The 25702-nt window shown below is 52.2% G+C and overlaps 1 protein-coding gene across 1 annotated transcript in view; it reads right to left on the minus strand.

Moving 5' to 3' along the window:
- Positions 1-1033: 1033 nt before the first annotated feature.
- Positions 1034-25702, minus strand: part of GALNT14 (polypeptide N-acetylgalactosaminyltransferase 14) — a 208921-nt gene continuing 184252 nt past the window's right edge. Inside the window, exons 10-15 of the mRNA XM_063078686.1 lie at positions 19601-19727; positions 17342-17434; positions 12940-13023; positions 12330-12474; positions 2405-2524; positions 1034-1192 (exon numbers count right to left, since the gene is read on the minus strand). Of these exons, the coding sequence (XP_062934756.1) occupies positions 1034-1192; positions 2405-2524; positions 12330-12474; positions 12940-13023; positions 17342-17434; positions 19601-19727 (728 nt within the window). The remainder of the gene's footprint in view (positions 1193-2404; positions 2525-12329; positions 12475-12939; positions 13024-17341; positions 17435-19600; positions 19728-25702) is intronic.

The following is a 25702-nucleotide window of genomic DNA, read 5'->3' on the forward strand; positions in this document are numbered from 1 at the left end:
GGGATGACCTGTGTCACATCAATAATGAAAACGATTACAAAACAGCACGTGGTGAACAGACCTTGACAAAGGGCATACAGGCAGATTTGGGGAACTTATAAGCAACATGTCTTGGTTCTTCTCCTAAACACTAGTTATTAAGAATGGACGACCACTGTAACCAATTCCCAAAGCACAGCCAGCAAACTGGGGATTTATTAGAGTAAGAAATTCTTAGGCTAATGGCTGTAGACGTTTTTAACCAAGGAGGGGCATCAGAGTCAGCTGAGAAGTCTGGAGCCTGCCTTGGACCTACTGAATCAAGGATCTCCACAGGGGAACCTACAGTCTCTGAATGAGAGACAATTTCCCCATATACAGAAGCTGTGGATCACCTGTAAACACCACAGATCTGGTCCTGCTCCCGCCCCTTGACACGACAGGAGATGGCAGGCCAAAAAAGTTTCGTGTCTTCTTAGGATCACACAGCTGGTTGGTGGCAGCCCAGGACAAGGGCCCAGGCCTCCAACTCCCTGTCTTTTCTGTGTACCCAGCAACAAGACACCCCCACCCCACGCCCCCATTCAGCTTAGTCCTGAGTAAACACAGGAAAAAACAGTAAGAGATACCTAGAGACAATTCTAACATTAGCTTTATTTGTTTTGAAAACAACTTCCATTCTCATCTCTCAATTTAGTCCTGGCCTGGTGACAGGGTGACTTTTCTCTCCGACTTCCTCCAAGTGCCTCTTTGTAAGAAAGGGAACACCAAACACTTCCCATTAGATCTGTCTGCAGATACCACTCAGGCGAAGCCCTGGCCAGGACCGGAACTTAACGGCGTTGAGAACATGTAGGATTTGGCTTGAGCCCCATCGGCTTGCGATCTCTTCCTCCTTCCTCCCTGAGACAGTCGCTCCTGTCCTGGGGGCTCTGCCTCCGCCTCCCAGTCCAGGGCGTCCGGAGCAGTGGCGGGCTGCTCGCAACCTGGTGTCCAGTCTGTTCCGTGTGGGGAAGCGCAGCCCCATGGCCCAGGCTGGTCCTGGCGAGGGTGCTCAAGAGCTCACCATGTCCCAGTGCTGGCTCATAAGTGAGTACTCGCACGGGTTGATGACGACTTCCTTGCCATTCTCAGTGCCATCACCGAACATATCCGTGTCCAGGCAGAGGTGGGATGCTACATGTTCGATGCGGGAGCTAGTCTTGGTCCACTGCTGAGAAGACAGAGAGGAGAGAGATGAACTAGTTTCTCTGGCTAAGGTCCTCGTCCTATCAATACTATAGGCAGTCCCAGCATCATCATAAAGGTTGACCGCACGTGTGTAAGATCATCCACAGACTTGATTTCACGGTCTCATGGAAGAATGAAACTGCAACTAATTGCCCTGCCAGGTACTGCTTTTTGTTTGTTTGTTTTGGTTTTTGTTTCTTAATTCGATAAGAAAAGTTAAAAGCAAAATCAATATGCTTGCGAGGAAAATTCATTAGGAGGCAATAATTTTCCAAGCAATAGGCCTGAAAATGTGAAGCAAGTTAGTCACTGGAGCAACCAGAGAGATGACGCACACTCGGTATCTGCACAGTGACGCAGAAGTCAGGGACAGCTGGGGTGGCGGGAGCAGCGAGGGCGATGGTAGGAGGGGGCTTCTTCAAAGTGCATCAGCACATGAGCGCCCAAGCAGAGGGGGGTCTCATGTGGCTTTTTCCCACACTCACCTCACATGGCAAGGAGGGAGGGGATGGGCAGAAGCTGGGGAACTACGCTGACCAGGCACTGAGCTCTGTGCTTCATAGAGAACATCTCAGTTCATTGCTCTACACAGCTACCCTGCATCAGCCTCCTTTCAAAAAGAAGGAAATGAAGGCTCAGAGAGGTCCAGTAAACTGCTATGGGTCACACAGCCAGGGAGCCACAAAACGGGCCTTTGAATCTTGGTCTCTCTAATGCTGGCACCCAGTGGTCATGACACTGAGTGGAGCCAACACCTTGCTGCTAGAGGAACTACGCACATGGTGCAGCCAGAGTGCCACACACTTCGGTGAAGCCCAAGGCCCTGAAGGCAAAGGGTCCAGTCTTGCTCATCCCTGTGGCCTGGGATCCTTGTCTGGGATCCCAGGTGGGGGAATGGAGCTGTGACAGAACAGTGCGAGATGACTGGGCCTGGTGTCAACAGGTCAACAGGCTTTCACATGGCAAGCTGGCGGGCGGGATCAACACTGCCACTGCTGCTGGCACCGTGGGGGTCTGAGGCATCACTCTCCCTCCCTCTCCTGACCACAGGGATCTTCCTCACTAAAGCTTCCTCTTCTAATGGTTTCTGTCCTTTCCTGTGTGTGTGTGTGCACACACACACACAAGAATTGGACCTACACTGGCAGTCACACATGCAAGGCAGCCACACCCCAGGGACCCAGTGAGCTCTTACCTGTCTGTCATCTCCATTCTTGCAAGGGACAAGAACCACGGGGGCTCCAGGGAACATGGTGACCACTGACAGGCACATCTCCTCCTGGAGGATCTGCTGGGTGTACGTGTAGGCCCACACCTGGGGGGAGAGGTCAGGAAGGTTCACTCAAGGTCTAGGGGGCCACCACTCATGGGGTACTACTGTGCCTATGTGTGATGATCACTACAGCTTGATAAAAAGCACTGAGGTCCTAGCAGGAATCAACTGTCAAACAAGTCACCTCGAAAAATGTCCCGTAAGTTCCAAAGACTCAGAGGTCACACCCCCACGTAAGTCTCCATCCCTATTCCCTGTAAAGGGGCCGGGCTGTGCAGGCTGCCTCTGGGAGTCGCTGAACAATTCTGGGCTTTGGGCAGGAGCCTGAACAGCATCCCAGACAGGCTGTGTGGTGCAGTTTCTCTGAAGAAAATGTCTCAAGGAGAGTCTGTTCCCCACGCTTGACATTTCAAGAGCTACCTGGAAGGTCAACCCCCCCCCCCACCCGCCCTGTCTCTGGCTGTGTTTAGAATGTCCCCTCTTCTTTGAAAGGGAGTCCAAATAAGTGTCTTGAGAACGCAAGAGTGAGGACAAGAGGCAAATGGAGGGACAAAGGGAACAAGGAGGGGACGGAGGAAGAGCTGAGGGAAAGAACAAAGTTATGAGGAATCAAATCCTGTCCAGAGGGTGAGCGCGCTCCGACGGGCCAGCACCACAGGCCATTGGCCCCCGAACTCCTGAGGGAGAGAAGCTGAGAAACCGAACTGACAAGTGGAGTTCTGATGGCAGGTGGAAAAGGGGTATTCTGTCAGGTCATTATGAGGAATGATTCTAACATATTTCCTCCAAAGTGACAGACAGCAGAGGAACTGTTGCTTATGGAGCCTAAAGCACTCCCCAGTTCTTCAGTCGGGGGCAGAAATTGCTGGCGTAAGACTTGTCAAAATCTGAACCTGGAAAGGTGGATTTTTCCCCCATTATAAAATGGGGATAACACCTGCCCTCTGCCTTCACTATGGGACAAAGAGAATTCCCGAATTGGATCCCCTGAGGGAACACACGGAGGACTCCGGCAAGGGCTGTATCTGTTTGCCACCACATCCCTGCAGACAAGTTGACCCTTAGTCTCTGGGCCACACTCATGGGCTACTTATCCTTGGCCCTGAAATTAAAAAAGGGCACTTAAAAGGTAAGCCCCCTGCTCTAGGACCAAATGTCCCCCAGGCAGATATGGTGGTCACCTGCAACTTCCTGGCCTGACTCATGCCAGCCACCTCTTGGTCCCAGGGCCTTTGCTGACCTCCACGGTCTGCTGAACACCTTTCATGCCTCCTAAGGCCTGGCTTGTTCCACCCGATCTGCCACAGGCTCCGGGCTTCCTGCTGTCCTGATGGCACGGTGGCGTCCTTCCACCCTGAGCGGGCTGGCGTGCTGGACAATGACGACTGCCTCTCCTGATCTGGGGCCTTCACCTGACCCCTCGTCCCTGGATGGAGCCACCATCCCATTAGGAGCTGCTGTCTCCTAAGGATGGCTCTGCCTGAGGATTTTTTCGACCCTTTTCAAATTGCTGGTTGGGAGAAAACCTAGACCAGAAGGCAGTCCCTGGGGAGTGGACAGAAATACACATGAAGCAAGACCACCCATGAATTGGTAATTTTTACAGCCTGGCAATGGGTACATGGGAGTTCCTTATACTATTCTACATCTATATCTACATATATTTGAGGTTTTCTATGATAAAAAGTCATCAAATGCATTCCTTGGGACATATGAAGATGTTCTTCTCTGGCCTTGTGAACGTGCCATCCCCCCACACCACGTGCCTTCCTCCAGAAGCTGAAAGGGGGAGGAAGCCGTGTGCACAGAGCTCACGCCACAGCCACGCTGCTGCTGCTGCTAACAACAATGGCTGACATTATTGAGCACTACATGCCAGACACTGTTCTGCGAACTTTACACAGATTATTTCAGTCTTCATAAGAATCCTACTACATAGGTGTTACTATTATCCCCATTTTACAGATGATGAAACCAAGGCTCTGAGAGGTTATCTAGGGTCATACACTAAGTGGCCCCACACCAGCTCCACCCACAGCTGCGCTGGTGCTGTGCTGGCAGAGTCCTGGCTAGCCTGGGAGCTCTTTTAGATGAGTTTAATCACAGGAGAAGACGCCTGCCCAACACGCCTCTTCTAGGCTGTACATATTAAAACCATAGATCAGCTCCACCTTGAAGGGAGAGAGGAGCAAGAGAGTCTTGTTCCTGGCCAATTTCCAGGTGCCATGCCAGGGTCCGGGGTGAGGCAGGCCACAGTGTGGTCCCCTCTGTGACATTCATGGGAATTGGGGCAAGAGTGTGAATGGGGCCCCACATACCTGGACCCCACCCCAGGCCACATGACACCCTCCAGCCTCTGCCTGCCCCCTTGTCTTCCCTCCCCATCTGCACATCCTGGCTTGTCACTTACTCTAAATGGTCCGCCTTGGGCCTAGTGTGAATACTAGGGTCACAGTCCACCCTCAGGAGGACACACCAAGGATGAGATCACGTGGGTCCTGAAATCAGGCCGGGGCCATTCAAGGTGGGGAAGGATTCTGGGGTCCTAGACATCTACAGTATGATCTAGATGGTGGACCCCTGGATGTGGGCCCAGAGTTTCTTTGACCTGTGGGGAGAAGAGACAAGAGCCCAAGGGTGACGTCGAAGGCCAGGGCTGCCAGGGGTCATCAGCCCAGGCCCACAGTTCAGACCTCAAATTTAGATTTGTGCCTTTCTCAGGAAATAAGCCTAAATAGTCGCTGATGTGGACAGAAGATGAGGTGCATTCCTTCAGTTCTACTGCCTGACCATACAGCTTGTAGGAAGCCAAGAACTAGCATTTAAAAATAAATCCTGTCATTATCTTACAATTATCATAATACAATAGCATTGTATATTTTGTGTCAAAAGCAGTAACTGATTAAACAAAAACTTAAAATATACTAGAGTTTTCGAAAGCCTATTTTGGCATCTTTCTTAATATCCTAGGGTCCTCAAGAACTGGACATGCTGTGGCAGGGGGTTCTTTTGACATTTGAGACACCAGTCCGCAAGTGCCTTTCTGGAAGGCGTGCCTACAGGCACAGGGCACAGCCCGGGCGGGGTCTGAAGAAACCAACTCAAAGACCCCCCAGGAGGAGTGGGTGAGAAGCACAGAAACAGATCAAGGCCATTACCCTATGTGGACTTTCCATTATCTGGTGCTTTCCTGACTTTTAAATAATCTAGCTGCGTGGTTTCCCAGAGGAAGGCTGGTCTCTGGCCACATCTTCAAGAGGAGAGGGGAGGGGGAAGCCTATGACAGGAACAGCTGGGGCGGGGAAACAAGCAGAGGTTTTCCGATTCCCATTCTGCGGCCATCAGACTTCCCACCAACGTGGCCTGTGATGGATGAGTGTATTAAACGAGCCCCGGAGTCAGAAATGGGCTCCAGGAAGGCAGCAGCGGTCGCTCAGGCGGTTCTGGCCTTAATTGGTGAGTGCTGGGCCCTCTGCTCATGGCTCCATTTGGGGGACTGGCAAAAGCCCAGCCCATGACTGGTGTCCCTTCCCCACTCAATGCACATGCAGCTGCAGCCAGAGGGGTGACCCCTGAGGCTGTCCTGGAGGCTGGTGTGGGTGGCCTCTGCCCGCTGAGGAGGAGGGGCTCAGATGAATGAGGAAGGGAGCCCCCAGGCTGCACAGTCTTCAGACCTCCTGTGCCTGGAGGACGTCTCTGGAGACTCCCTGTGCAGCAGGGAGAGTCCTGGCAGCCAGGGCAATAGACTTGTCTCGCTAGTAAGCACCCATCTGGCCACAGCTGTGAAAGCTGGGTGCAAATGAGCCACAGTGTCCAGCCTGGGCTTATTGTCTGGCACTGGATGGAGAAGCAGAGAGTCCGTAAGACGTGACTAAAAGAGGCAGGTGACTAACAGAAACAAAGCGGAGTCCAGGCAGAGGGGCTGCTCTCAGAATGGCCCACGGCTGCCTCTAAGGTGCAAGAGCAGTCGGCCTAGAGCACTGGCTTTCAACTGGGGTGATTTTGCCCCCCACCCTCCACCCATGGGACATTTGACAGTGTCTGGAGACATTTTTTATTATAACTTGGTGAGGGGTGATTCTGGCATCTCCTCTGGAGGTGGGGCCAGGGATGCTGCTAAATACCCCATGATGCACAGGGCAGTCCCACAACAGAGAATGATCTGGTCCTAATGCCCACAGTACTGAGGCTGGGAAGCCTGAGCCTACTCTGAAGGGCTGGGCTCTGGAGGCAGCAGGCCTGTGTCTGACCCTGCTCTGGCACCACTCAGGTGTGTCCTGGGGACAGCCTTGCTTACCCCATCTGTCAAAAGTGGTTATGCAGGACATAGTTCATGTGGTTGCTGCAGAGATGAAACAAGATAAGCCTGGAAGCACCTAAGCCCAGGGCCTGGACCCCAGCTCACAGCAAGTGCTCCATGAATGACATTTTATGATGGGGTAAGGAACAGGAGTTGGAAGCGAGAAACGTTAACACATGGAGGGAAGTTAGGTGGCTGTGTTTTCAGCAAGGCGGGAGCTCACACCATTTACTGGTGGTGGCAAGTTTCATTTTAAAAAATTCTTCTGTGCAGGGCAGCGGGTGAGTGGTGGGGGAGACAGTAAACTGGAAAGAAATGAACGCAAGGCAGTGTTGCTAGCATTGCTGTGTTAGACAGCCAGAGTAACTTCGGTAAGAAACTCTTTCCAGGGCCAGGCCTGCTTCTAGACGCTTCACATTCCTTGTCTATTTAATCCTCTCAAGGACCCTGAGAGGAAGGTATGACTTTATGGAAGCGGGGACTGAGGATCAAAGAGGTCAATGGTTATTCCAGGCAATGCCAGGAGAAGACCCCAGGGTTGACTCTGAACTTGGGCCTTCCCTGGTGAGATGGGACCCTGTGCCAAGAGTATCCAGGGCCACCAGCTGGCTTTGGACCTCTTAGGTCACACTGGGCAACTCTCTCATCATAGGACACACCCGCAGAGCTCTCTCTTCAGACAAGATAACTGGAATGAATGAGCCTGGGTTCAACTGAACCTTTAATTTAGCTGACCTCTAGATGCATCAGGATCTCTGAAAGGTCAGCTGTCATGATTGGTATTGACTGTGATGACACTCAAATGCACCTGCTGGCAGTGCTGGGGTCTGCTCATCGGTTGCACAGACATAGGCCTCAGCCCCTCCCTGCTGGAGGCCTCTGACCAGAGGCAGCAGGGGGACCTGGCTGGCCTTCAGACACTCACCTCCTTTGATCGAGACCTTCACTGGACTCACTTTGGGGGACTTTTATTTCCAGCCCATCCCTCCCATTCCTTCCACATTGCAAGAACACACGTATGTGTGTGACTAAAAACGCACACCCAGGACACCTTTTGTTGGGTCATGTTGCTGGGCTCTGGTGTGACTGCCGGGACTGCAATCCTGGCTGTGCCACTCACTAACCTTGTGAACTCGGGTGAGTCACTCAAATCTGTACCTCACTTCCCTCAAATGCAGAATGGAGAAAGTATCAGTCCCCACTGCAGGGGGCCGCTGCAAGGAATAAACGGGCTAATACATATCCGTGCCAGAAGGGTGCTTCTCATTTAGCCAATGCCCAATTCCTGCCAGCTATGCTGAGAGTGTGACTGGAAGGAGCCAAAAGGAAGAGAGATGGCCCTCAGACCCTCCTTTGGGAAACAGCCCAGAAGATATGCTGGAGTGGTGGCTGGGATGGGGCCACTCCCAGGGGTGTGTTGAGAAAGCAGGAGAAGGGTGGGCGGCATCAGGCAGGCGGGGAGTCGAGCTGGCAGCCTGTGCCTCTGGTAGCCTCAGGCTTTACAAGCCTGGAGGTGCCAGTGCAGTCCAGGGTTGGGAAGAGCTTCTATCTGCATCTCACTCACCCGGGGTACCCAGCTGCCAGCTCCCATGCTCCCCCAGCCAGTAGCCTAAACCACTGGCATGCATTAAACATTTTTTTTAATGTTTTTCCCCTTTCTTAAGTTGGGATAGAAACCAGATTGGTGCACTTGTCTTCTTTCTGCCTTTCACAGATATTTTTCTAGAGAATTCAATAAAGTTAAGAGGAAACTTGTTAATCTGGAGATTTCTTGGGCTTCACATGTTTACAAATGGCTGATGGATTTCTCCTGCATTTTACCCAAGCCATCAGTTTGCCAACATCTTTGATACATGCTCAGATGGAACATTTTGCTCCCAAGGTGGACAAGTCAAACAAGAAAGGGAAAGGGATGGAGGGAGCTGGGGGCGGAGCAGGGATGTGAGCCAGTGTCAGGGCTGTAGAACAAAACAGTCTCCTTTCAACGGGGACACCCCAGTGCCAGGGGCACGCCCCACCTGGGGAGTGAGTGGCTGCTGGAGGCAGAACTCAGAGCTCCTGGTTCCACTCTCGGGTGCTTTTACTCCACAGTCTAGGACCCCAGATTCCTTCCCCCACTCAAATGGCCCCTGCCTGATTTCAGGACCTGTGTAATCTCATCCCTGGTGTGTCCTCCCAAGGGTGGACTGTGTCCCTAGTATACACCCCTAGGCCCAAGAGGGACATTAAGAGGAAAGTGACATTTAGGAGAAAGGCTGTGCAGCTGGGGTGGGAAGACAAGGGGCAGGCACAGGCTGGAAGCCTGCACTGTGTGTGTGCCATGGCCTGGGATGGGATCTGGGAATATGGGACCCCATTCGCACTCTTGCCCCAATTTCCATGAATGTCATGAAGGGGACCATGCTGTGGCCTGCCCCACCCCAGACCCTGACATGGGGGCGCCACCTGTGCTTCCCTCTTCCTAAGAGTTGTCACTGGAAACTGGCCAGGAACAAGACTCTTTTGCCCCTCTCTCCCTTCAAGGTGGAGCTGATCTATGGTTTTAAAATGTACAAACTAGAAGAGTGTTGGGCAGGCGTCTTCTCCTATGATTTAACTTGTTTAAGATTCCTCCAGGGCCAGCCAGGACTCTGCCAGCGTCAGCACCAGCGCAGCTGTGGGTGGAGCTGGTACGGGGCTGTGAGCTCGTTGGTGTAAGACCCTGGTTAACCTCTCACAGCCTTGGCATCATCATCTGTAAAACAGGGATGGAATGTCTTCCAATCTCAGGGGTTCCTCTCTTATCCTCAATCCACACTGTCCCTCCACAAACCAGCTATTCTCTGTAGGGCAGAGAGGGTGGTGGCTTAGCACTACCTTCTGGAAAAGAAGTCTTTGCTCACTTGCAGACCATTACTACGATGACCCTGACGACAACTGCTGTTTCCTCCCCTTTCTCACAGGACAGGAGGTTCAGCTGGGATGGGTATTATTGCCCTTCAGTCAGGTACAGGCCTGGCAACCTTCTCACAGGGCCGGGTGTTGGGGACCCCTCTCTGAGACCCCCAAAGCCCTGGATCCCTTCTCCCCACTTCATGATGCAGCCAAAGACATTGAGTACCAGAAAAGCCTGCTTTGCTGGAGACAGACCAAGTAAACTCCTGTCCCAGGGAAAGGGAAAGGGGAAGACAGTATTGGCTATTGGGATCCCCACTAGACTCCTGCACACAGATTCAGGAGGAAGGATGTGCGCCACGTACTCAACATCTTACAAATGCCATTTGAGCAATTGTGTCTTTCTCAGCCAGGCAGACACACCTAAAGCAAAATAGACACTCGGTCTACTTTCTCTTTTCCTGTCTGGCTCAGGCAGCTCCCTCTCCTGTCCTGTTAGAGCAGACAGCCTGGAGCCAGGCTGTGAGATGCCTCAAGTTCCAGGCCTAACAGTCTGGACCTTTGTGGCAGACAATGGGGAGCCATTGAAGGCTGTGGTGCAGTTGGGAACAGTGGTTTAGTGACCACACATGAGACCATAGACAAGAGGCAAAGACTGGAGGCAGGAGGGGCAAGTGGAGGCTGGTGCCATAGCCAGCACGACAGCTCCCAAAGGAGCAGTTCTGCCTCTCAGGGGCATTTGGTAATGTCTGGGGACATTTTTGGCTGTCATGATGTGTGTGTGGGAGGTGCTTCTGGCATCTGCAGGCAGAGGCCAGGGATGCTACTAGACAGCCTACAAGGCACAGGACAGCATCCCCGCAGCAAAGAATTATCCAGCTCAAATTGTCAATAGTGCCCAGGCTGAGGAACGCTGATCTAGCATGAAGACATGAACACGAGGCCTAAGAACAGCTCTCCTGGGGGGGATGTGAAGGAGCTTGCAGAGATGGGGATACCAGAGAAGGAGGAGCAAAGGAGCTGGCCAGGATTGGAGCTGCAGTGCCTGGGAGAGAGTGGTAACGTGGAGAGAACTAGTGGGACAGGGAGATGGCCGGGATGCATGACAGGTGCTGTGGCCACCTGTTCACTTGAATCACAGGTGAGTTTGACGTGGCTGTGGACTCAGTCACTTGCCCAGTGTCCGAGAGACAGAGTCCAGGTGAGAGGTCCAACTGCAAACCTGAGATCCCCGAACCCTCTCCTGGGATCTCACAGCACTCTGCTTCTGAGGCTAAAACTTAACCTCTGCAGCACAAAAAAACAGACCCTGATTCGGCTCCTGCTTCCTCTCAGCCTCACCCTCCACCCCTCCGACCCGTCTCCCTGTAGCCCTCAGAGGCAGCATCCTCACTCTCTACCCCAGGTCTCTGCAAGTACTGCCCTTCCTGACCTGGTCTATTTTTACTCATCTCTCAGGACGCGGCTCATTTTCAAGTCCTCATGTGTAATTTGGTGCTATCTCTAGTTGCTTCTACAGCCCCTGAGCACAACTCCATCCAGGACAGAGAGGACATCACAATGGCTGCTCACTTGTGTGTTTCTGCATCAGGTCCCTGGAGGGGCCCTCGAGACCTGCAACATGGTCTTTCATCTCTGCGTCTTCACAGTTAGCAGAGAAGTGTTTGTTGAATGAATAAATAAATTCATGGATGTATGAAGATACAGAATTTGTCAATCAATAAACAGAGAGATAAAAATCTCCAAGAAATAGTTTATAAAAAAAGAACAGTGAACTGAGAACCTTGGTGATACCCACCATAAGGGTATAAGTGGCGGAGAGAAGCCAGCCAGGAACTCAGATGGAAAGAATGAGCATGTAGGAAGATGAGGGTCACCTGGAGGGAAAGTCTGCAATGAATGGGCTTGAACACATTCAGCGGGCCAAGTGCTACAGAGGTTGGGACAGGCTGTGAATGTGTCAGTGACCTTTAAAAGGGCAGTTCTATCCTCAGACAGGAGAACACTGTCCCGTAAAACAGGGGGGAGTGGTGCTCTGTTGATGAATCAAGTAAGGCACAAGGAAAGTTTCCAAGAAGGGCCACAGTGGTCCTGCAGACTTGAGGAGAACAGGAGCTGCAGAGGGGACCAGGGCCTGCTGAGGGGAGGGCAGGACGAATGAGGACATGAGGATGTACCCAGGGACGGGGCTGCAGATGGCAATGGTTTTACTGAATCTGATGTGACTGCCTGAAAGTCAGAGCTAAGTCAGCTGGGAGCCTCACAGAGCAGGCGTTTCGTCCTGGAGGCGGCACTGCCACCAGCAGGCTTTTCTCCCTTTGCATTTCACATTTGGGAGGCAGCTGTGCCACCGGCCCTGCCTGTCCAAACCCACGTTCCCTGCCAGCAGGCAGGATGCCCACAACAAACTCACTGAGCTCCTGCTGATTTAATGGGCAATTTCCTGTGGGCACGATGCTGCCTGCAAAGTCATCTTTCAGAGAAGTTCCATGTACTTGGAACCAAGTGGAGTAAACAGTGGCAGAGGGAGGGGGACATATGGCTCACGCTTGGCTGCTGGTCTCTGGGAACAATTGGGCACCTGATGTCATGTAAGAGCAGGTGACAGAGGCTAACCTGGCCACCTCCCTCCTCTGTGGCACATGGTGCTATACCCCCAGCCAGTTACTTTACCTGGGACTTTGCTTCCCTGTCTTTGACCTTGACACAGGGGCTCAACTTTAGGTTTGCAACCTCTTGATTTTTGCTCTTTTGAGACTCTAAGCACTTCTGCCTCTGTCGGATGTTGCCCTTCCGGATGGAGGAATCCTTGGGGATCCTAGAGGAAAGCCACGAGGAAAGATGAGAATCCACCGCTGTTTGGATTGGCAACACTAGCACCTGAAGAGGTTGGTGTCATGTTTTGAGAAGGGCAGGGACATCTCACCCTGGGCTGTTACAAAGATTTGCACTGCTCAGAGAAGGGGAAGGTGCTGCTAGGAAGGAGGCAGCCAGGAAAGACCTAGGAGCAACAAGGGTGGAAGGATCCCAGAACAGAGCCAGCATCACGGCTCAAACCCAGCAGCTGAGAAATACTGCTACTAGCTAACCTCAATCCCTCATGCTGCTGATTCAAAATAATCCCCCTTCTGTCTTCAGGGATAAGAGGGGACAACTGGTCTTCTTAGACCTCCATACACTTACAAACCCTCATCCAGTTGGCCACAGGCTGCCTCCTCTAGACTAAGCCAGCTGAGGGCTACTCCTTGCAGTCAGCTAAGGCCCCAACAGGTAGGGGGTGTACCTGAGTTCTGGATAGACATTCTCCAGGTACCACTTGAAACTCTCACAGTGCAGATTCATTCTCAGATCCGATCTGCTCTCAATGCTAGGGACAGACACAAAGACAAACATCTGTCAGAGGTAGGCCCCAGCAACACTGGCTCTGGCTGGGGAGTGCAAGGCATGCCCGGTGCCCATGCTCTGCACCCACATCTCTCTGGAGGGCCCTGTGGAAATTAACCAAGAAGAGCTTTCTATAGCTCCACACAAAGCTGTGGAAACACTTAGCAATATCTCACAATGGTGCGGAAATGACACTAAGGACTTGTGTTTTACTTGAAAATGGAATTTGGGGGTGTTTTTAATTTTCATTAAAAACAAACCTGCAAGAACATTCAGCGTATTGTGAATAATTCACTGCTAGGGCTCTGGGTCTACTTATTCAAAATCCCTCTTTAAATTTTGCACTTGAAATACCACTCCCCACTCCCTACTGCCCAGCCTCAAAAATCCTCTTCTTGGCTGCTTCTGGGGCCTGGCCATGTATTTGTTCATCAAATATTCACTGAGCACCTAAAACGTGTCAGGCATTGTACCCAATGTGGGATAAGATGGAAAGCTTTTGAGCAGTAGAAAAAGACAATGAAACCAGCCATCACAGCCCCATGTGACACAGGGTAGGCATGTGGGGCTGTGGGAACACCTCAAAGACGTATTCTTGCTTATCAGGTCGTGTTGGTCAAGGAGGTGAGGGTGATGCTGGTGTCTGGAGGAAGAGTGGACAGGATCGAGACAAACCAGAAAGCAGATGAGCTGGGGCCCCGGCTACAGGTTAGGGGAGAGGACAGACAGACTGGCACACATGAAGAAGTGAAAGCTCTGCGGGCAGGAGCAGTGCTGCAGGATGCTAAAACAGATGTGCGTGTGAACACATGGGGGGATGGAAGAGGGAAAGTGGGAGGGGTGAGAGCGGAGACAGCCACAGAGGGTCATGTGAGGCACAGCTGAGGAGCTTGGCCTTTATTTTAAAGGCATTGGTATGAAACTGACAGCTCTAAGCAGAGCATGACATGGTGATGTTTGCACCTCGAGAGCATCTTACTGCCGGAACAGGAATGGATCTGATGGGGCAGAGTTGGGGACGGGGGCGCGGATAGTCAGGAGGTGGCTGTGATCAGGGCTGATCGTGCTTTCAGATAGGGAGTGGGGGTGGGAAGAGAGAGAGTGACAGCCAGTCCCTCCACTTCTCTCCATCTGAACCGCCAGTGCCCACCTGAGTTCTGTTCACATCTTGTGCCCCGGGGACAACCACACAGCACTGGCACTGCAGTCTCCTGTCCAGCCTCCCCTCCTTCCACCCCGATTCCTAACCTCGGGCCCACCCCCAAGACTGCACCCGAACTTAAGTAGCTCTAATCACACCTCTTCCCCACACTAAGCTCCATGGGGACAGAATGTCAAGTTTTTTTAAATGCTGAATGTTCAGTGTTTAGCAAGGACCTGGGTGCTCAGTGCATGAATGATGCAGTGTCACCAGGGCTTGGTGATTGCTCCGGGCAGCAGGGGAAGGAAGAGGAAGGAACAAAGGTTGACACACAGATTTTTGACTTGGGCAACAGGGTATAGAGAGACTGTTCCTGGGGATGGGGAATATGGGATGAGAAGCAAGTTTAGGAGTAAACTTCATGAGTCCAGCCTAGGATCTGAGTTGGAGGCACCTGGGAGACATCCAGGTGGAGGTGTACAGTTGATACATGTATATAAGCGACTGGTGCTCAGAGGACAGGTCCAAGTTAGAAATAAAGACGTGAGTAGCAGTGGTACAGATGTGGTGGTGGGTGCCAGGGAGAATATATAGTAAGAAGGGGGATTATCACAGACCCTCAGGGAAGACCAATACATTGGGGTAGGAGGAGGAAACTGAGCCTGCAAAGAGGACCAAGAAGGCAGAGCCTAGCAGCAGAAGAAAAGCCCAGACTGCAGAGTTCTGAAAGCCTAGAGAGCAGAGGCATGCCAGAGGGGTAAGGCTGGGGGAAGACTCATCATGCTGACAGGGACAGTAAGGGGTACAAGGGAGTAACGGGGAGTCAGGGGAGAGCAGTCGCAGGGGATGGGTGCAAGGCCTGGGATGGGTGCAAGGCCTGCGATAGCTGCCAGGACAGGAGGGAGGGGAGGGGAAGCTGGAGGCAGCAAAGGCACACAGCTGCTCCATTAAGCTGGGCTCTGAAGGAGCAGAAAAAGATGGGGGTGTAGGTGACGAGCAATGTCAGGCTGAAGGAGGATTTTTGTAGTGTTTTTTTTTAAGAAGTAAGACAGAATAAGTTTCAATGCTGATAGGAATGATGCAGTGGAGGAGAGACTAGAGGTCAGGGAGAGTGGAGGCCCCAGCCACCTAGGAGTGTGTGTTTACACATTAGAATCACCTGGGGGGTGGGTATTAAAACTTCTACGGTCCAAGCCACACCCCAGAAGTCAATCAACTCTTTGCAGGAGGAGCACAGGCATCAGTAGTTCCGAAGCTCCCCAGGTCACTCCAATGTGCAGAGTAGTTTGGAAACCTGCCCCCTGTAACCTTCCTTGAATTGTGGTCCTAAGACCAGGAGCATCACATGACCTGGGGGCGTGTTAGAAATGCAGACCTCCAAGGGCCGAGCCCATGGCCTCGGGAGAGTGTGGCGCTGGGAGCGCAGCGACGCTCCCGCAGCGGTTTCGGATCCTATATAGGAATGGTCGGTGCACTCACTGGCTGAGTGCCGGTCACGAAAAAGACAGAAAAAAAAAAAAAAAAGAGAAACGCAGACCTCCAGAATCAGAATCCGCATTGTATTGTAACAAGATTCCCAAGAGATCTGTGTGCACAAAATTTGAGAGGCCTTGTGCCAGGAGGAAATGCATCCAGGCAGTGGGAACTCCATAAACGTGCATTTATGAATGAAGGCAGGCAGCAAGGGCGCATCCAGAGTCCAGGGGGAGGCTAGCCTACCACAGCAGGAAGCACGCCCTGTCCTTGAGACGAGGGACACAACCAGATGTGCAGATACGGTTAAGTCAATGGGTTGGGTTGTCTTGGGAAGTTGATGTCATCTATAAAACAGAAGGTGTCTCTGCTGCCAGTGGAAGGAGGGGGTGGACTCAGGAATTGGGGAGAGAAGATCGAGGAAGAATGCTGGCTAGGAAAGGCAGCGGGGACAGTGGGCATCCCGCGGCCTCGCTGGGACCGATAGCCATGGAGAAGCACTAGTAGCACCAGCTTACGTTACCTGGTGCTGTTCAGTAGCTTGTGCGCAGGGGAGGAAAAAGTCAGGTTCATCCAGGGTTGAGAAAGGGGGTGGCGGGAAGGTGGGGAAGGAGAAGGTGTTGCTAGGTAGACAATAGGGCAAAAGATCTGAGGACAAGACCTTTTGAGCTGTCTCAAGCAAGAGAGTGGAATCCCGCTGGTGAGGTAAAGGGATGAAGAGGGGGTGGGCGGGCCTGGCCAGTGGACCAGAAGTTCTGATGAGAACCAAGAACCAATGCCTCGGGAGGTCTGGAGGGAGAGAACTGGAGGGAGGGTGTGGGTGTATGATGTAGGGCTGCAGATCACTCTGGTGGGTTCTGATTGAATCCTCCTGCACAGTGAGGGGCCAGACCTATGAAGTTTAGGCAGAAAAAACCATCTGCTCAACAGCCTTCCTATAACTAGTGAGTCACATTGGTATGACAAAAAGCCATTGGTCGCCCCCAGAGAAACGCAAATGGTAACATAAATAAAGTCGCTATTTTTCTCTACACCAGTCAGCTCTGGGCTGGGAATGCAAGGTCCTACAGTTGTGGAGCCAGACAGGTGTGGTTTGAGCCTCCATCCCGTCTTACAGTGGTAGGATCTAGGGCAAGTACCTTAACCTGTAAAAGCCTCAGTCTCCTCATCTGTAAAATACAGGTAATTAAGCCCATTTCTCAGAGTTTGGGGAAGACTAATGAGATATCTTAAGCATGTTATCTAGTTCTTAAACATTGCTTTCGCTGTCCTCTTCTCCCATGAAGCTTGAACATAGCTGGAGGGGACATCTGAATGCATACTGTTCCTCCAGGGAAGGAGAGGAACTCAGGTTTGGGTGACCGAGAACTAGGCAGGAGCTCGTCCAAAGGCTGATGGGTCCCACATCCTACCTTTTCCATGAAAATCTAGAAATATTGGTGCATTGTACAATGCAGAGTTCCCCCTATGGAGTCGGCAGTCCAGGTTGCCAGACAGGTATTCCAGAAGAGCTGCCTAATGCCCTGCATAGCCAGAACTGGGCAGAAGCTCTAGCCCTGGGCCCTGGAGGGGCATAGAGGCTCAAGAGACCAGCCAAGCAGACAGGCCTATCAGGACCCGTTTGCCTCAGGCCCACAAGTGAGGGCTTTTCTCCTCTCTGCCCTCCTCAGCCTGAAGGGACACTTACTTCCCAAAGGGTCTCTCCAGGGCGAAAGGCCGAGCAGCGTAGTAGTACTGCTTGTATTCATCCATCCACACTTCAGCTGTCCGCCTGGTGTTCCTGGGGAGACAGGAGCATCAGGAAGGGACTGTCTGGGAGGACCTGGGATGTACCCAGTTGAAATATATCACCCAGGTGGGGTCACCATGATCGTCCTACTGACATTATTGTTCCTGGGGTGTCAAGCCCAGCCAAGCCCCACCATATCTCCAAAGGGGCCATTACCCCAAGACACAGGATTTCCATACAAACCTTCCCCCAAAAGGTACAGACCAGAAAAATCATGCCAGAAACTGAACTTCTGTGACTCTCAGGGAAATAGGAAGGAAAGGGCCAGGAGAACTGGACACACGCTTTGCTGCCTGTAACCCAGAGCTCTAAGGCAGGGCCTGTGTGGAGTATCTTGCGTCTGGCCTCCTCGGGATCTTGTGCCGGGATCTCCCCTTACCAGAGGGGAAGTGCTGAGGTCCCAGCTTTCCAAGGGGAAAGCCAACACACGGCACAGTCTTCCCACAAGCTGTGCAAATAGCTTGGTGCAGGTGTGCGGAATTAAGTAATCAAGCCATCTCTTTCAGACATTTGCCAGCACTCTTTAGTTTTTTTAATCAGGTATTTGCTCTGAGTCTGACCACAAAGGTTACAGAAAAGGAGACAGAAAGACAGTCTCTGAGGATGTCGTCATGCTGCAGCCAGGGGTAGAGGGGTACCACGGAGAGCCCCAGAACAGGGAGAAAAGATATTAGAAGAGCAGCAGGTGGCCTGGGCAGCAGAAGCAGCTGCCAAGGCCACATAATGTGAACTTGGGATGCTCTTCCAGATTCTGGCTCTGTTTTGGAACAGAGGCATTGAATGGTGGAGCATGGCAAGTCCTTCCAGGCTAGGGCCTGGAATGACAGTCATGCACATGCGGTCCAGCTCTGGGGGCTCTGGAGGTGGTGAATGCCTTGCTGGCCCTTCCACAGCCTGGACTTCAGCAAGTTGGTGGCCATCAGCAAGTTGGCAGCCACTCAGCAGACAGCTGTGCCACAGTTCTCTAACCACTGAGTGACCCAGCACGGCATGCAGGATGTCCACGGCCGGGGCCTACCTCAAAGGCAATGAATGTCTGGAGCCCAAGGCCCTGCCCCGCACTCCTGGGCTGATCCCTTCCAGGTGGTCACAGGGCTCCCAGAGGGCCACACCACTTTCCCACACCAGATGTCCCTAGTTCACCTTTACTTTTTCAAAGCCCAGCAGTGGAGGTGGCCCTGTCTTTGTTTCCCCTGCTGCTCCCTTGCCTGATGACCTCTCGTCACCCTGCCCCAGCCGCCACGTTTTTGCAAAGGTGTTGCTAATCTCCCCTTTGCTTGAACCCATGCCTCCTCTGAGATGGTGGTATCAGGATGTGATGTGTACCTGCTCGTGCATGTGGAAACCCAGGAAGGAAAAATGCAGAAGAGGACAATGACACCCCAAGAGCACCCCCAAAAGGGGTGTGTAGCTCCCCTCCCCTGAATAGACCAGATGACACAAAAAAAAGGAAGAGGGGCCTGGGGGATGAGTGAAGAGATCAGACCATGAGACAAGAGGATCAGGGAAGCAAGCTAGAGGAAGAGAAGGAAAAAGGGACACACAAATTATTGACAGCAGAAGAGAAAGATCGAAAAGGGAGAAATCAAAAAAAAAAAAAAAAATCAAGGAAAGGGGAAGCTGTGCGAAGGGAGGGAGCAGACAAGTGGGCACCCTTGGGTTGCTGAGTCCCCCAGGCAGGAGGTGAGAACACCCTAGGACAGGAACCTGGGGTCATAGGGCCTGCCCCAGCCTGGACCCTTCTGTGCACCTTGGGAGCAGGCACCTAAACTGTGTCCCCTTGTGCTTCCCCCTTCCCTAGATCTTCCCAAGCACCTGTCCCCTAGTGACCCAGTCTGAAGGTGGGAGCAGTGGATCTTCTAGAACTCAGCGGGTGGAGGAAGGGCTGCTACTCCCCAAATACCCAGAGCAGAGCCCTGCAGAATGGCGTCCACCTGTGACTTGCAGCTCCTGAAGCCATTTGTGGGGTCTTGTCAAGCCTCCAGCCCCAAGGCTGGGTGTGGCAGGCCTGCCATCCCCTGCCCATGAAGAGTCCAGAATGCTCAGGCAGCCAAATAGCCCCAGGATGGCCGCCACCCCTCAGCGCCCCCCCCCCCCCAGGCCTCCTGTGCCCTGGCAGCAGGGCAATCGCACTGGGCCTTGGGGCCGCACACTCACTTGATGTAGGTGTTGGCATTTCCATCCGGGAACACGTAGGGGTGCTTCTTCCGGAAGACATGCCCCACTCGGCTGCAGGGGATGATCTCCAGGCTGCCCCCGCACATCCACACTCGGAAGGAGATTTCTGCAAGACAGTCGCACCTCCTCTTACCTCCTATTACTGGGAGCTCCTCCTGCCTTGAGGCACGAGGCCCCAGGGGCCCCAGGTCTAATGAAGCCATGAGGGCCCTGCACCTGGCCTAGTGCAGGCTGGCTAAGAACGGACTCCACAGCCAGACTGTGTGCTCCCCTGGCTGGGAAACCTCAGCTTCCCCATCTGTAAATGGGGATGATAGTCCTAACACCTGGGAGGGGTATGCGGTAACACAGAAGCAGTGGCATGGTGGCGGGGGCGGGGGGCAGGTATCTTATCACTGCTATTGTTTATAATTGCCAGTGCATAGTGATACTAGAAAAGAATGAGCATTAGACAGTTTTATTATTGCTTTAACATTCTCTACAGACAATGCAGCCTCTTACTGACTGCACCCAGAACAGGATGCCCCCTCACTCCACTGGGTATGTCACTGGTAGGAAAGGCAGCTTCCGACCTGTGGGAATTCCTGCCCAGCTCACGCTTCTGCAGTCAAGCTCAAGGATGAAGAAGACAGTCTGGCTCATGAAAGCACCATGCCTGTGGGTGGCTGCCGCTGAGAGGGGCCATGTGGAAGCAGGCTGGTGTCCAGGGGCAGGGGAGGAGGAGGCAGGTATTCCAGGGCCTTCCCACCGCATGCACCCTTCACACCCTCCAGCACCCCGGGCCCCACCTCCTGGTCTCCCCGGGTTTCTTGGTTGTGGTTCCTCTCTCTTATCTGCTGTCCCTTCCACTTCCTGCTCTGTCTCCCTTCATCCCATCTCTCCAAGCAACCGCTTAGGCTTGAATTCCTCATCCTGGTCCTCCCCTGCTCTCACTCGCCAGTCCTCAGCCACCCTTTCCTGTCCCCTACACCCCCCTTCCATGTCCCCATGGAAGGGCTGCTGAGTTGCAGGCAAGACTTCCTTCATGCCCACCTACTCCATCACCTCCTCTGCACCCAACCCTCTGTCTAGGGCAGCTCATTCCCAGGAAACTCTGATTTCCCTTTGCGGGGGACAACATGGACTCTAGGATGAAGGAAGGACTCAAGGTTGCTACTGAATGATGGCTAGCACACAGGGGAAAGAAACAGGAAGAGCTTAGCTTTGGGGTCAGCAAGTGGGCAGCAACCCACTAGCTGTGTCCCTGAGAAACCTGCGTAAGCTCGCTGAGGCTTGATTTCCTCATGTGTCAAACAAAGATCAGAAAAATACTCTGTAGGACTTCTGTCAGCATCAAATGAGATAGAATTTTGAGAACAACCATGTCAATTCTACATGTGATTGAAAGATCAGGAGCAGTCATCAAGACATCCCTCCGAAGCCAGTCTCTCTAGGACATGGGCATGATGTGCTGCGCCCACCTGAGCCCACTTCAAACTTCTGAGACAGTTTATAGCTGTCTCCTCCCGTCTTCTGCCGCACAGCAGGAGACACCTGAAGTTTGCGGACTTAACATTTGAGATTTTGGCTCTCCATACGGCTCCATGATACAGAGCGAGCTGGCATTTGGGGCACAGTTTGAGACTGTGAGTGAGGACTTAGCTCAGCAGCTGCCCAGCACCCACGTCTGCATCATGCACTGAGTGCATCGAGGGTTCAGTGCGTGGGATTGTGTCGGTATGCGTGAATTTGAGTCTCAGGATGTCTTCCTTAACATGTCTGTGCTCTAGTCAACTCCTCTCCAGGGACTCAAAACAGGGTCTGCTCCAGTTCCGAAAAAGGAAAACCCTCTAATCCCTCAGAACGAGCAATGGAGTTTTGCTCACCAGATATAACCTACAAGTGTCGTGCCAGCCTTCTCCTACAGAGATGCATGTGTTTCCGCTATGATCTCTTCCTTTCCATGGATTCAAATGAGACACATGTCCCTCCTCACGTGCAAAGCAAACCCCTCTAACCTATGCCCCCACCCCAGCCTCCTCACCTCCCAGCCCGCCACAAGCTGTTTCTCTCCCTGTGCTCCCTTGTCCAGCATCTTGTTTCTCTCTGGATCTACAGGCCCCTTCCCCTCTGCCACAGTCATGCACAGGTCCCCCCCTTGGACAGTACTGTCACCTGGCTCTGGTCCTTCTCCACCTTCCTCTGGTCTCCTGGTGTTCTCCTACTTCTCCCCAAGGCTGTGTCTTTGAGAGTGTCTTCCTGACCCTGCTTCCTCATCTGAGCCCAGGGTTCCCGCGATGCTGAGGACTGACCCCTACCCCCAGCCCCAGCTCCATTCCGGCTCCAGCACCAGCGTCCACTGGCTGGCCAAAGCTTCCAGGGAGGTGCACCGGACTCCACCACACCTGATACGTCTTCTACCCCCTCAGCATCTTCCCACAGCCCAAAGCAGCCATGCCTGCTCTCCTCCTCTAAATCCATTCGTCTTCCTTCTCTTTCCCTATATCTGTTGCTCTAGTGCATAAATTCAGAGTACAACAACCTGCAAACATTAGCCCTGGGAGGAAAACGATCCCTTCGTTTCCTCCGGGGCCAGGCTTTGTTAGGCTCTTCCTCAGGCGGTGGCTCTTCGGTCCTCCTGCCAACCCTGCACAGTGGTTACTGATGTTCTTATTTTACGACGCAGCAGCAGCTCTAATTGGACATCTGACAGCCAGCTAGTTGCTGGAACTTGACGCACATCTCTCTAGCACCAAAACTCACAGTGTGGCCCTGGCACTGCCTTGCCTCAAGACTGAATATCTCCCACTGGCCAATACAGCTGTGGGTACAAAGATGCACACAAACTAACACGAGTGACAAATAACTAGCTGTCACGTTGCTACCTTGTTAATGCTCTCATCCAGTTCTGAACAATGTCTGTCTTAGTTCTCCTACAGGCCAGCTGCTGCCACCCAGAGGAGCCTGCAGCCTGAGATGGTTAAGAGTCTCTCTACCCTGGGGCCCAGACAGTCATATCTGAAACGATGGGGGGCACGTGGCCTGACATGGGTGGTTGTGCTGCTGCCGGAGTCAAAAGGCAGTCTGAGGACTGCAGCTTGGAGTTTTCAGCTTGGTGTAATGATGTAAAGGTCCTACAGTGTGGAATAGTTAAAACCCGAGATACACAGTTGCCCTACCCTTATCTATACCAGACCTCAGGATAATGATGAGTATCCTAGGACTGCGAGCCAGGCCCAGCGGTTCACAGAGATCTGCTGAAGCCCTGGGGAAAGTCTTGTAATCCTGAGGTGCCACGCAGAGGCAGGGGTGGAGGGGTAGTACAGGTGTCATCAGAACAGACCAAGGGGTGAGGCAGAGGTGTTCCAGGTACAGCTCGGAGTCTCCAGGCTCCAAGGCTGCAGCTCCTGCAGTCACAGTGTCTCCAGTGGAGGGGGAGGGAGCAAAGGATTTTGTGCAGGGAGTTTATAGGGGCTTCTCGCTGAGTCAGCACCTGCACACAGACCCACATCCACTCTGAATTCCAGGCAGGGACAGGTGTAATTATTGCATCCTCATTGGGGGCATTGCTATCATCTCACTTTCTTTAAACTTCAGATTAATGTTTGAGAGCAAACTGCCCTCCTGCCTTCCATTCCCATCTCTTATCTCCTCATTAACCCATCAACTCTTTTTACCAGCCCTCCTAGGGCCCTAACCCTTCTCCAGAATCAACATCCACCCGTGGAGCCCATAAATGCCAGACAGGAATTCAGGCGAGAAGGGACAGCCTTCTCCCCAGGAAGCAAGCACAGCTGTTCTCTCATATTGCCACCACTCACTCGTACTGGTCAAGGTTCTAATTTCATTTTATAGCCTGCTTTGTAAACAGAGGCAAACGGGACCATTACGCACAGGTACTACTTAATGCAATGGGCTCTGTTTTAAATGGAGCCTTGTATACTGTATACGTACGTATATCATATACACAGTAGTGTTATCTGTTCTACCTTTGGCCAAGTTTAAACCTACTGAGGACAAAGGGAGTAGAGAGGACAGTGTTGGGCAGAGAGAGACAGACACTCATCTGGCTATTGTCACTCATAAGTCCACACATATATACATGCATAAGGGACCTTGCCTTTCTGTAATCTTAAAGTTCCCTGTGCCTACTGGCCGGGAAGCAAGCTGTTCTTATTATCCTTTAATAAATGCATAGATTTGAGAAGAGAAAATCTTAACTGGCCCACAAGACAGCTGTGAATGTGTGAGCAGGACTGCACTTCACCCACATCCGGGACAATAAAGGCTGCATCCAGGGCTCCCTGCTTTTGGACCATGGTCTCCAATGGCCACACAACTGCCAATGCCAAGGTGGCACCCTTTATCTTTCCATATTCCCTTTGAAAAATGACCAACCAATGTCCTCTGTCATGGAACTTGATTAGACCTGGAGACATTCAGGAGCAGCAGGACAGGATGGCCTTGGGGGGGTCTCACCTGAGTGTGGCTGCCTTAGCTTTGCTCCACCTAGAGGAAAAGGTGGCTTTCTATCAGACTTGGGTGCTCTTCTCAGGTGAGACCATTTCCCTCATCCTGAGCTGCCAAGCATGGAACGGGTGAGGCCAAAAGAGAAAGTACGAGGAATAAACAATTCTAGGGGGTTGGCCTCAATCCTCCTTTAACAAATACTGCTCGTGCTCACATGTAGCCTAAAGGGGAAGGCAGGCAGCAGGTGGAGCAGAGGTGCCTGCGTTGTCTAATAATATTCACAACACTCCTGTGATATGGGAACCGTGATGGTTTCCTATTGCTGCCATAACAATTTACCACCAATTTAGCAGGTGGATTTCACTGGGTCCTCCACCTAGGGTCTCACAAGGTGTCTGCGGGATCGTATTCCTTTCTGGAGGCTCTGAGGAAGAATCCGCTTTCAAGCACATTCAGGTTGTTTGCAGAACTCAGTTCCTTGGGGTTACAGGACTGAGGTCCCTTTCCCTGCTGGCTGTCAACCTGGGGCCTCTCTCTGCTACTTCTGTGTTGCCCCCTCCATCTGCAAACTAGTGATGGCAGGTGGAGCCCCTCTCATGCTTCCGATCCCTCCAGCTTCTCCTTCTGCCTCTTCTCTTCTGCCTCCAGCCTGAGAAAGTTTTCTGCCTTGAAGGGATCAGGTACTTAGACTGGGCCTACCTGGATCATCCAGGATAATCTCCTGACTTCAGGTCCCTAATTAGTAACCTTAATCACATCTGCAGGGATTAGGGTGTGGATATCTTTGCAGGGCCATTCTCTCTACGTTCTCCCTACCACAGGTGCCACTGTCTCCACTTTAAAGACTTGGAAACAGACTTAATAAAGTGAAGAAACTTTCCCAAGGATACTCAGTGGTGACTACAGGATTCAAACTTAGGGCTGTCTGATTCCACAGCCCATGTTCTTTCTGCAATGCGCACCCCCATGCATGTGTGCGTGCACCAAGCCTGGCACAGCCTGGTGTCCCTGACTACATTCTGGGGGTAGTGGGTGGTGGAGACTCCTCTAGCCTCCCCCCACCCCATCTCTCTCTTCTCAGCACTGTCTTTTGCGCCTGCTGTGCTTTGGAAATCCCACTTTCTAAATTGAGGAAACCCATAATCTCCCTTCCTCTATGTGCCAAAGCCTCCTTTTTTGGAATGTGCACCCCCCACCCCTGCCACCTACACACACACACACACACACACACACACACACACACACACACACACACACACACACACAGACACACACACACACACACACACACACACACACACACACTTCTTACTGGGCAGCAGATTCCTTTTATTTCTAAAGACCAAAAGCTAAAAGTAAGATGCAGCTCAAAGTAGATATATTACAGGTACCCTGTGTTATGTAAATTAGAGGTTAAACATCCAATTTTAATGCAAATCGACTTCTGAAAAAAAAGTCTAAAAGCCACATTTCCCTAAAGCCTGCTCATGTGCTGAACTCTAGATGTAATTATCAAAACTATTCAGCTCACTTTAGAAATATTTTGTGGGAACTATGGCACGCACGAGGGTCAGGGCATGTGTGTGTGGGGGGGGGGATCGGCTAAGATAGGCATGGCTTTCACATGGCCAC

This window comes from Cynocephalus volans, chromosome 14 (assembly GCF_027409185.1).
Source record: "Cynocephalus volans isolate mCynVol1 chromosome 14, mCynVol1.pri, whole genome shotgun sequence".
Lineage (NCBI taxonomy): Eukaryota > Metazoa > Chordata > Mammalia > Dermoptera > Cynocephalidae > Cynocephalus > Cynocephalus volans.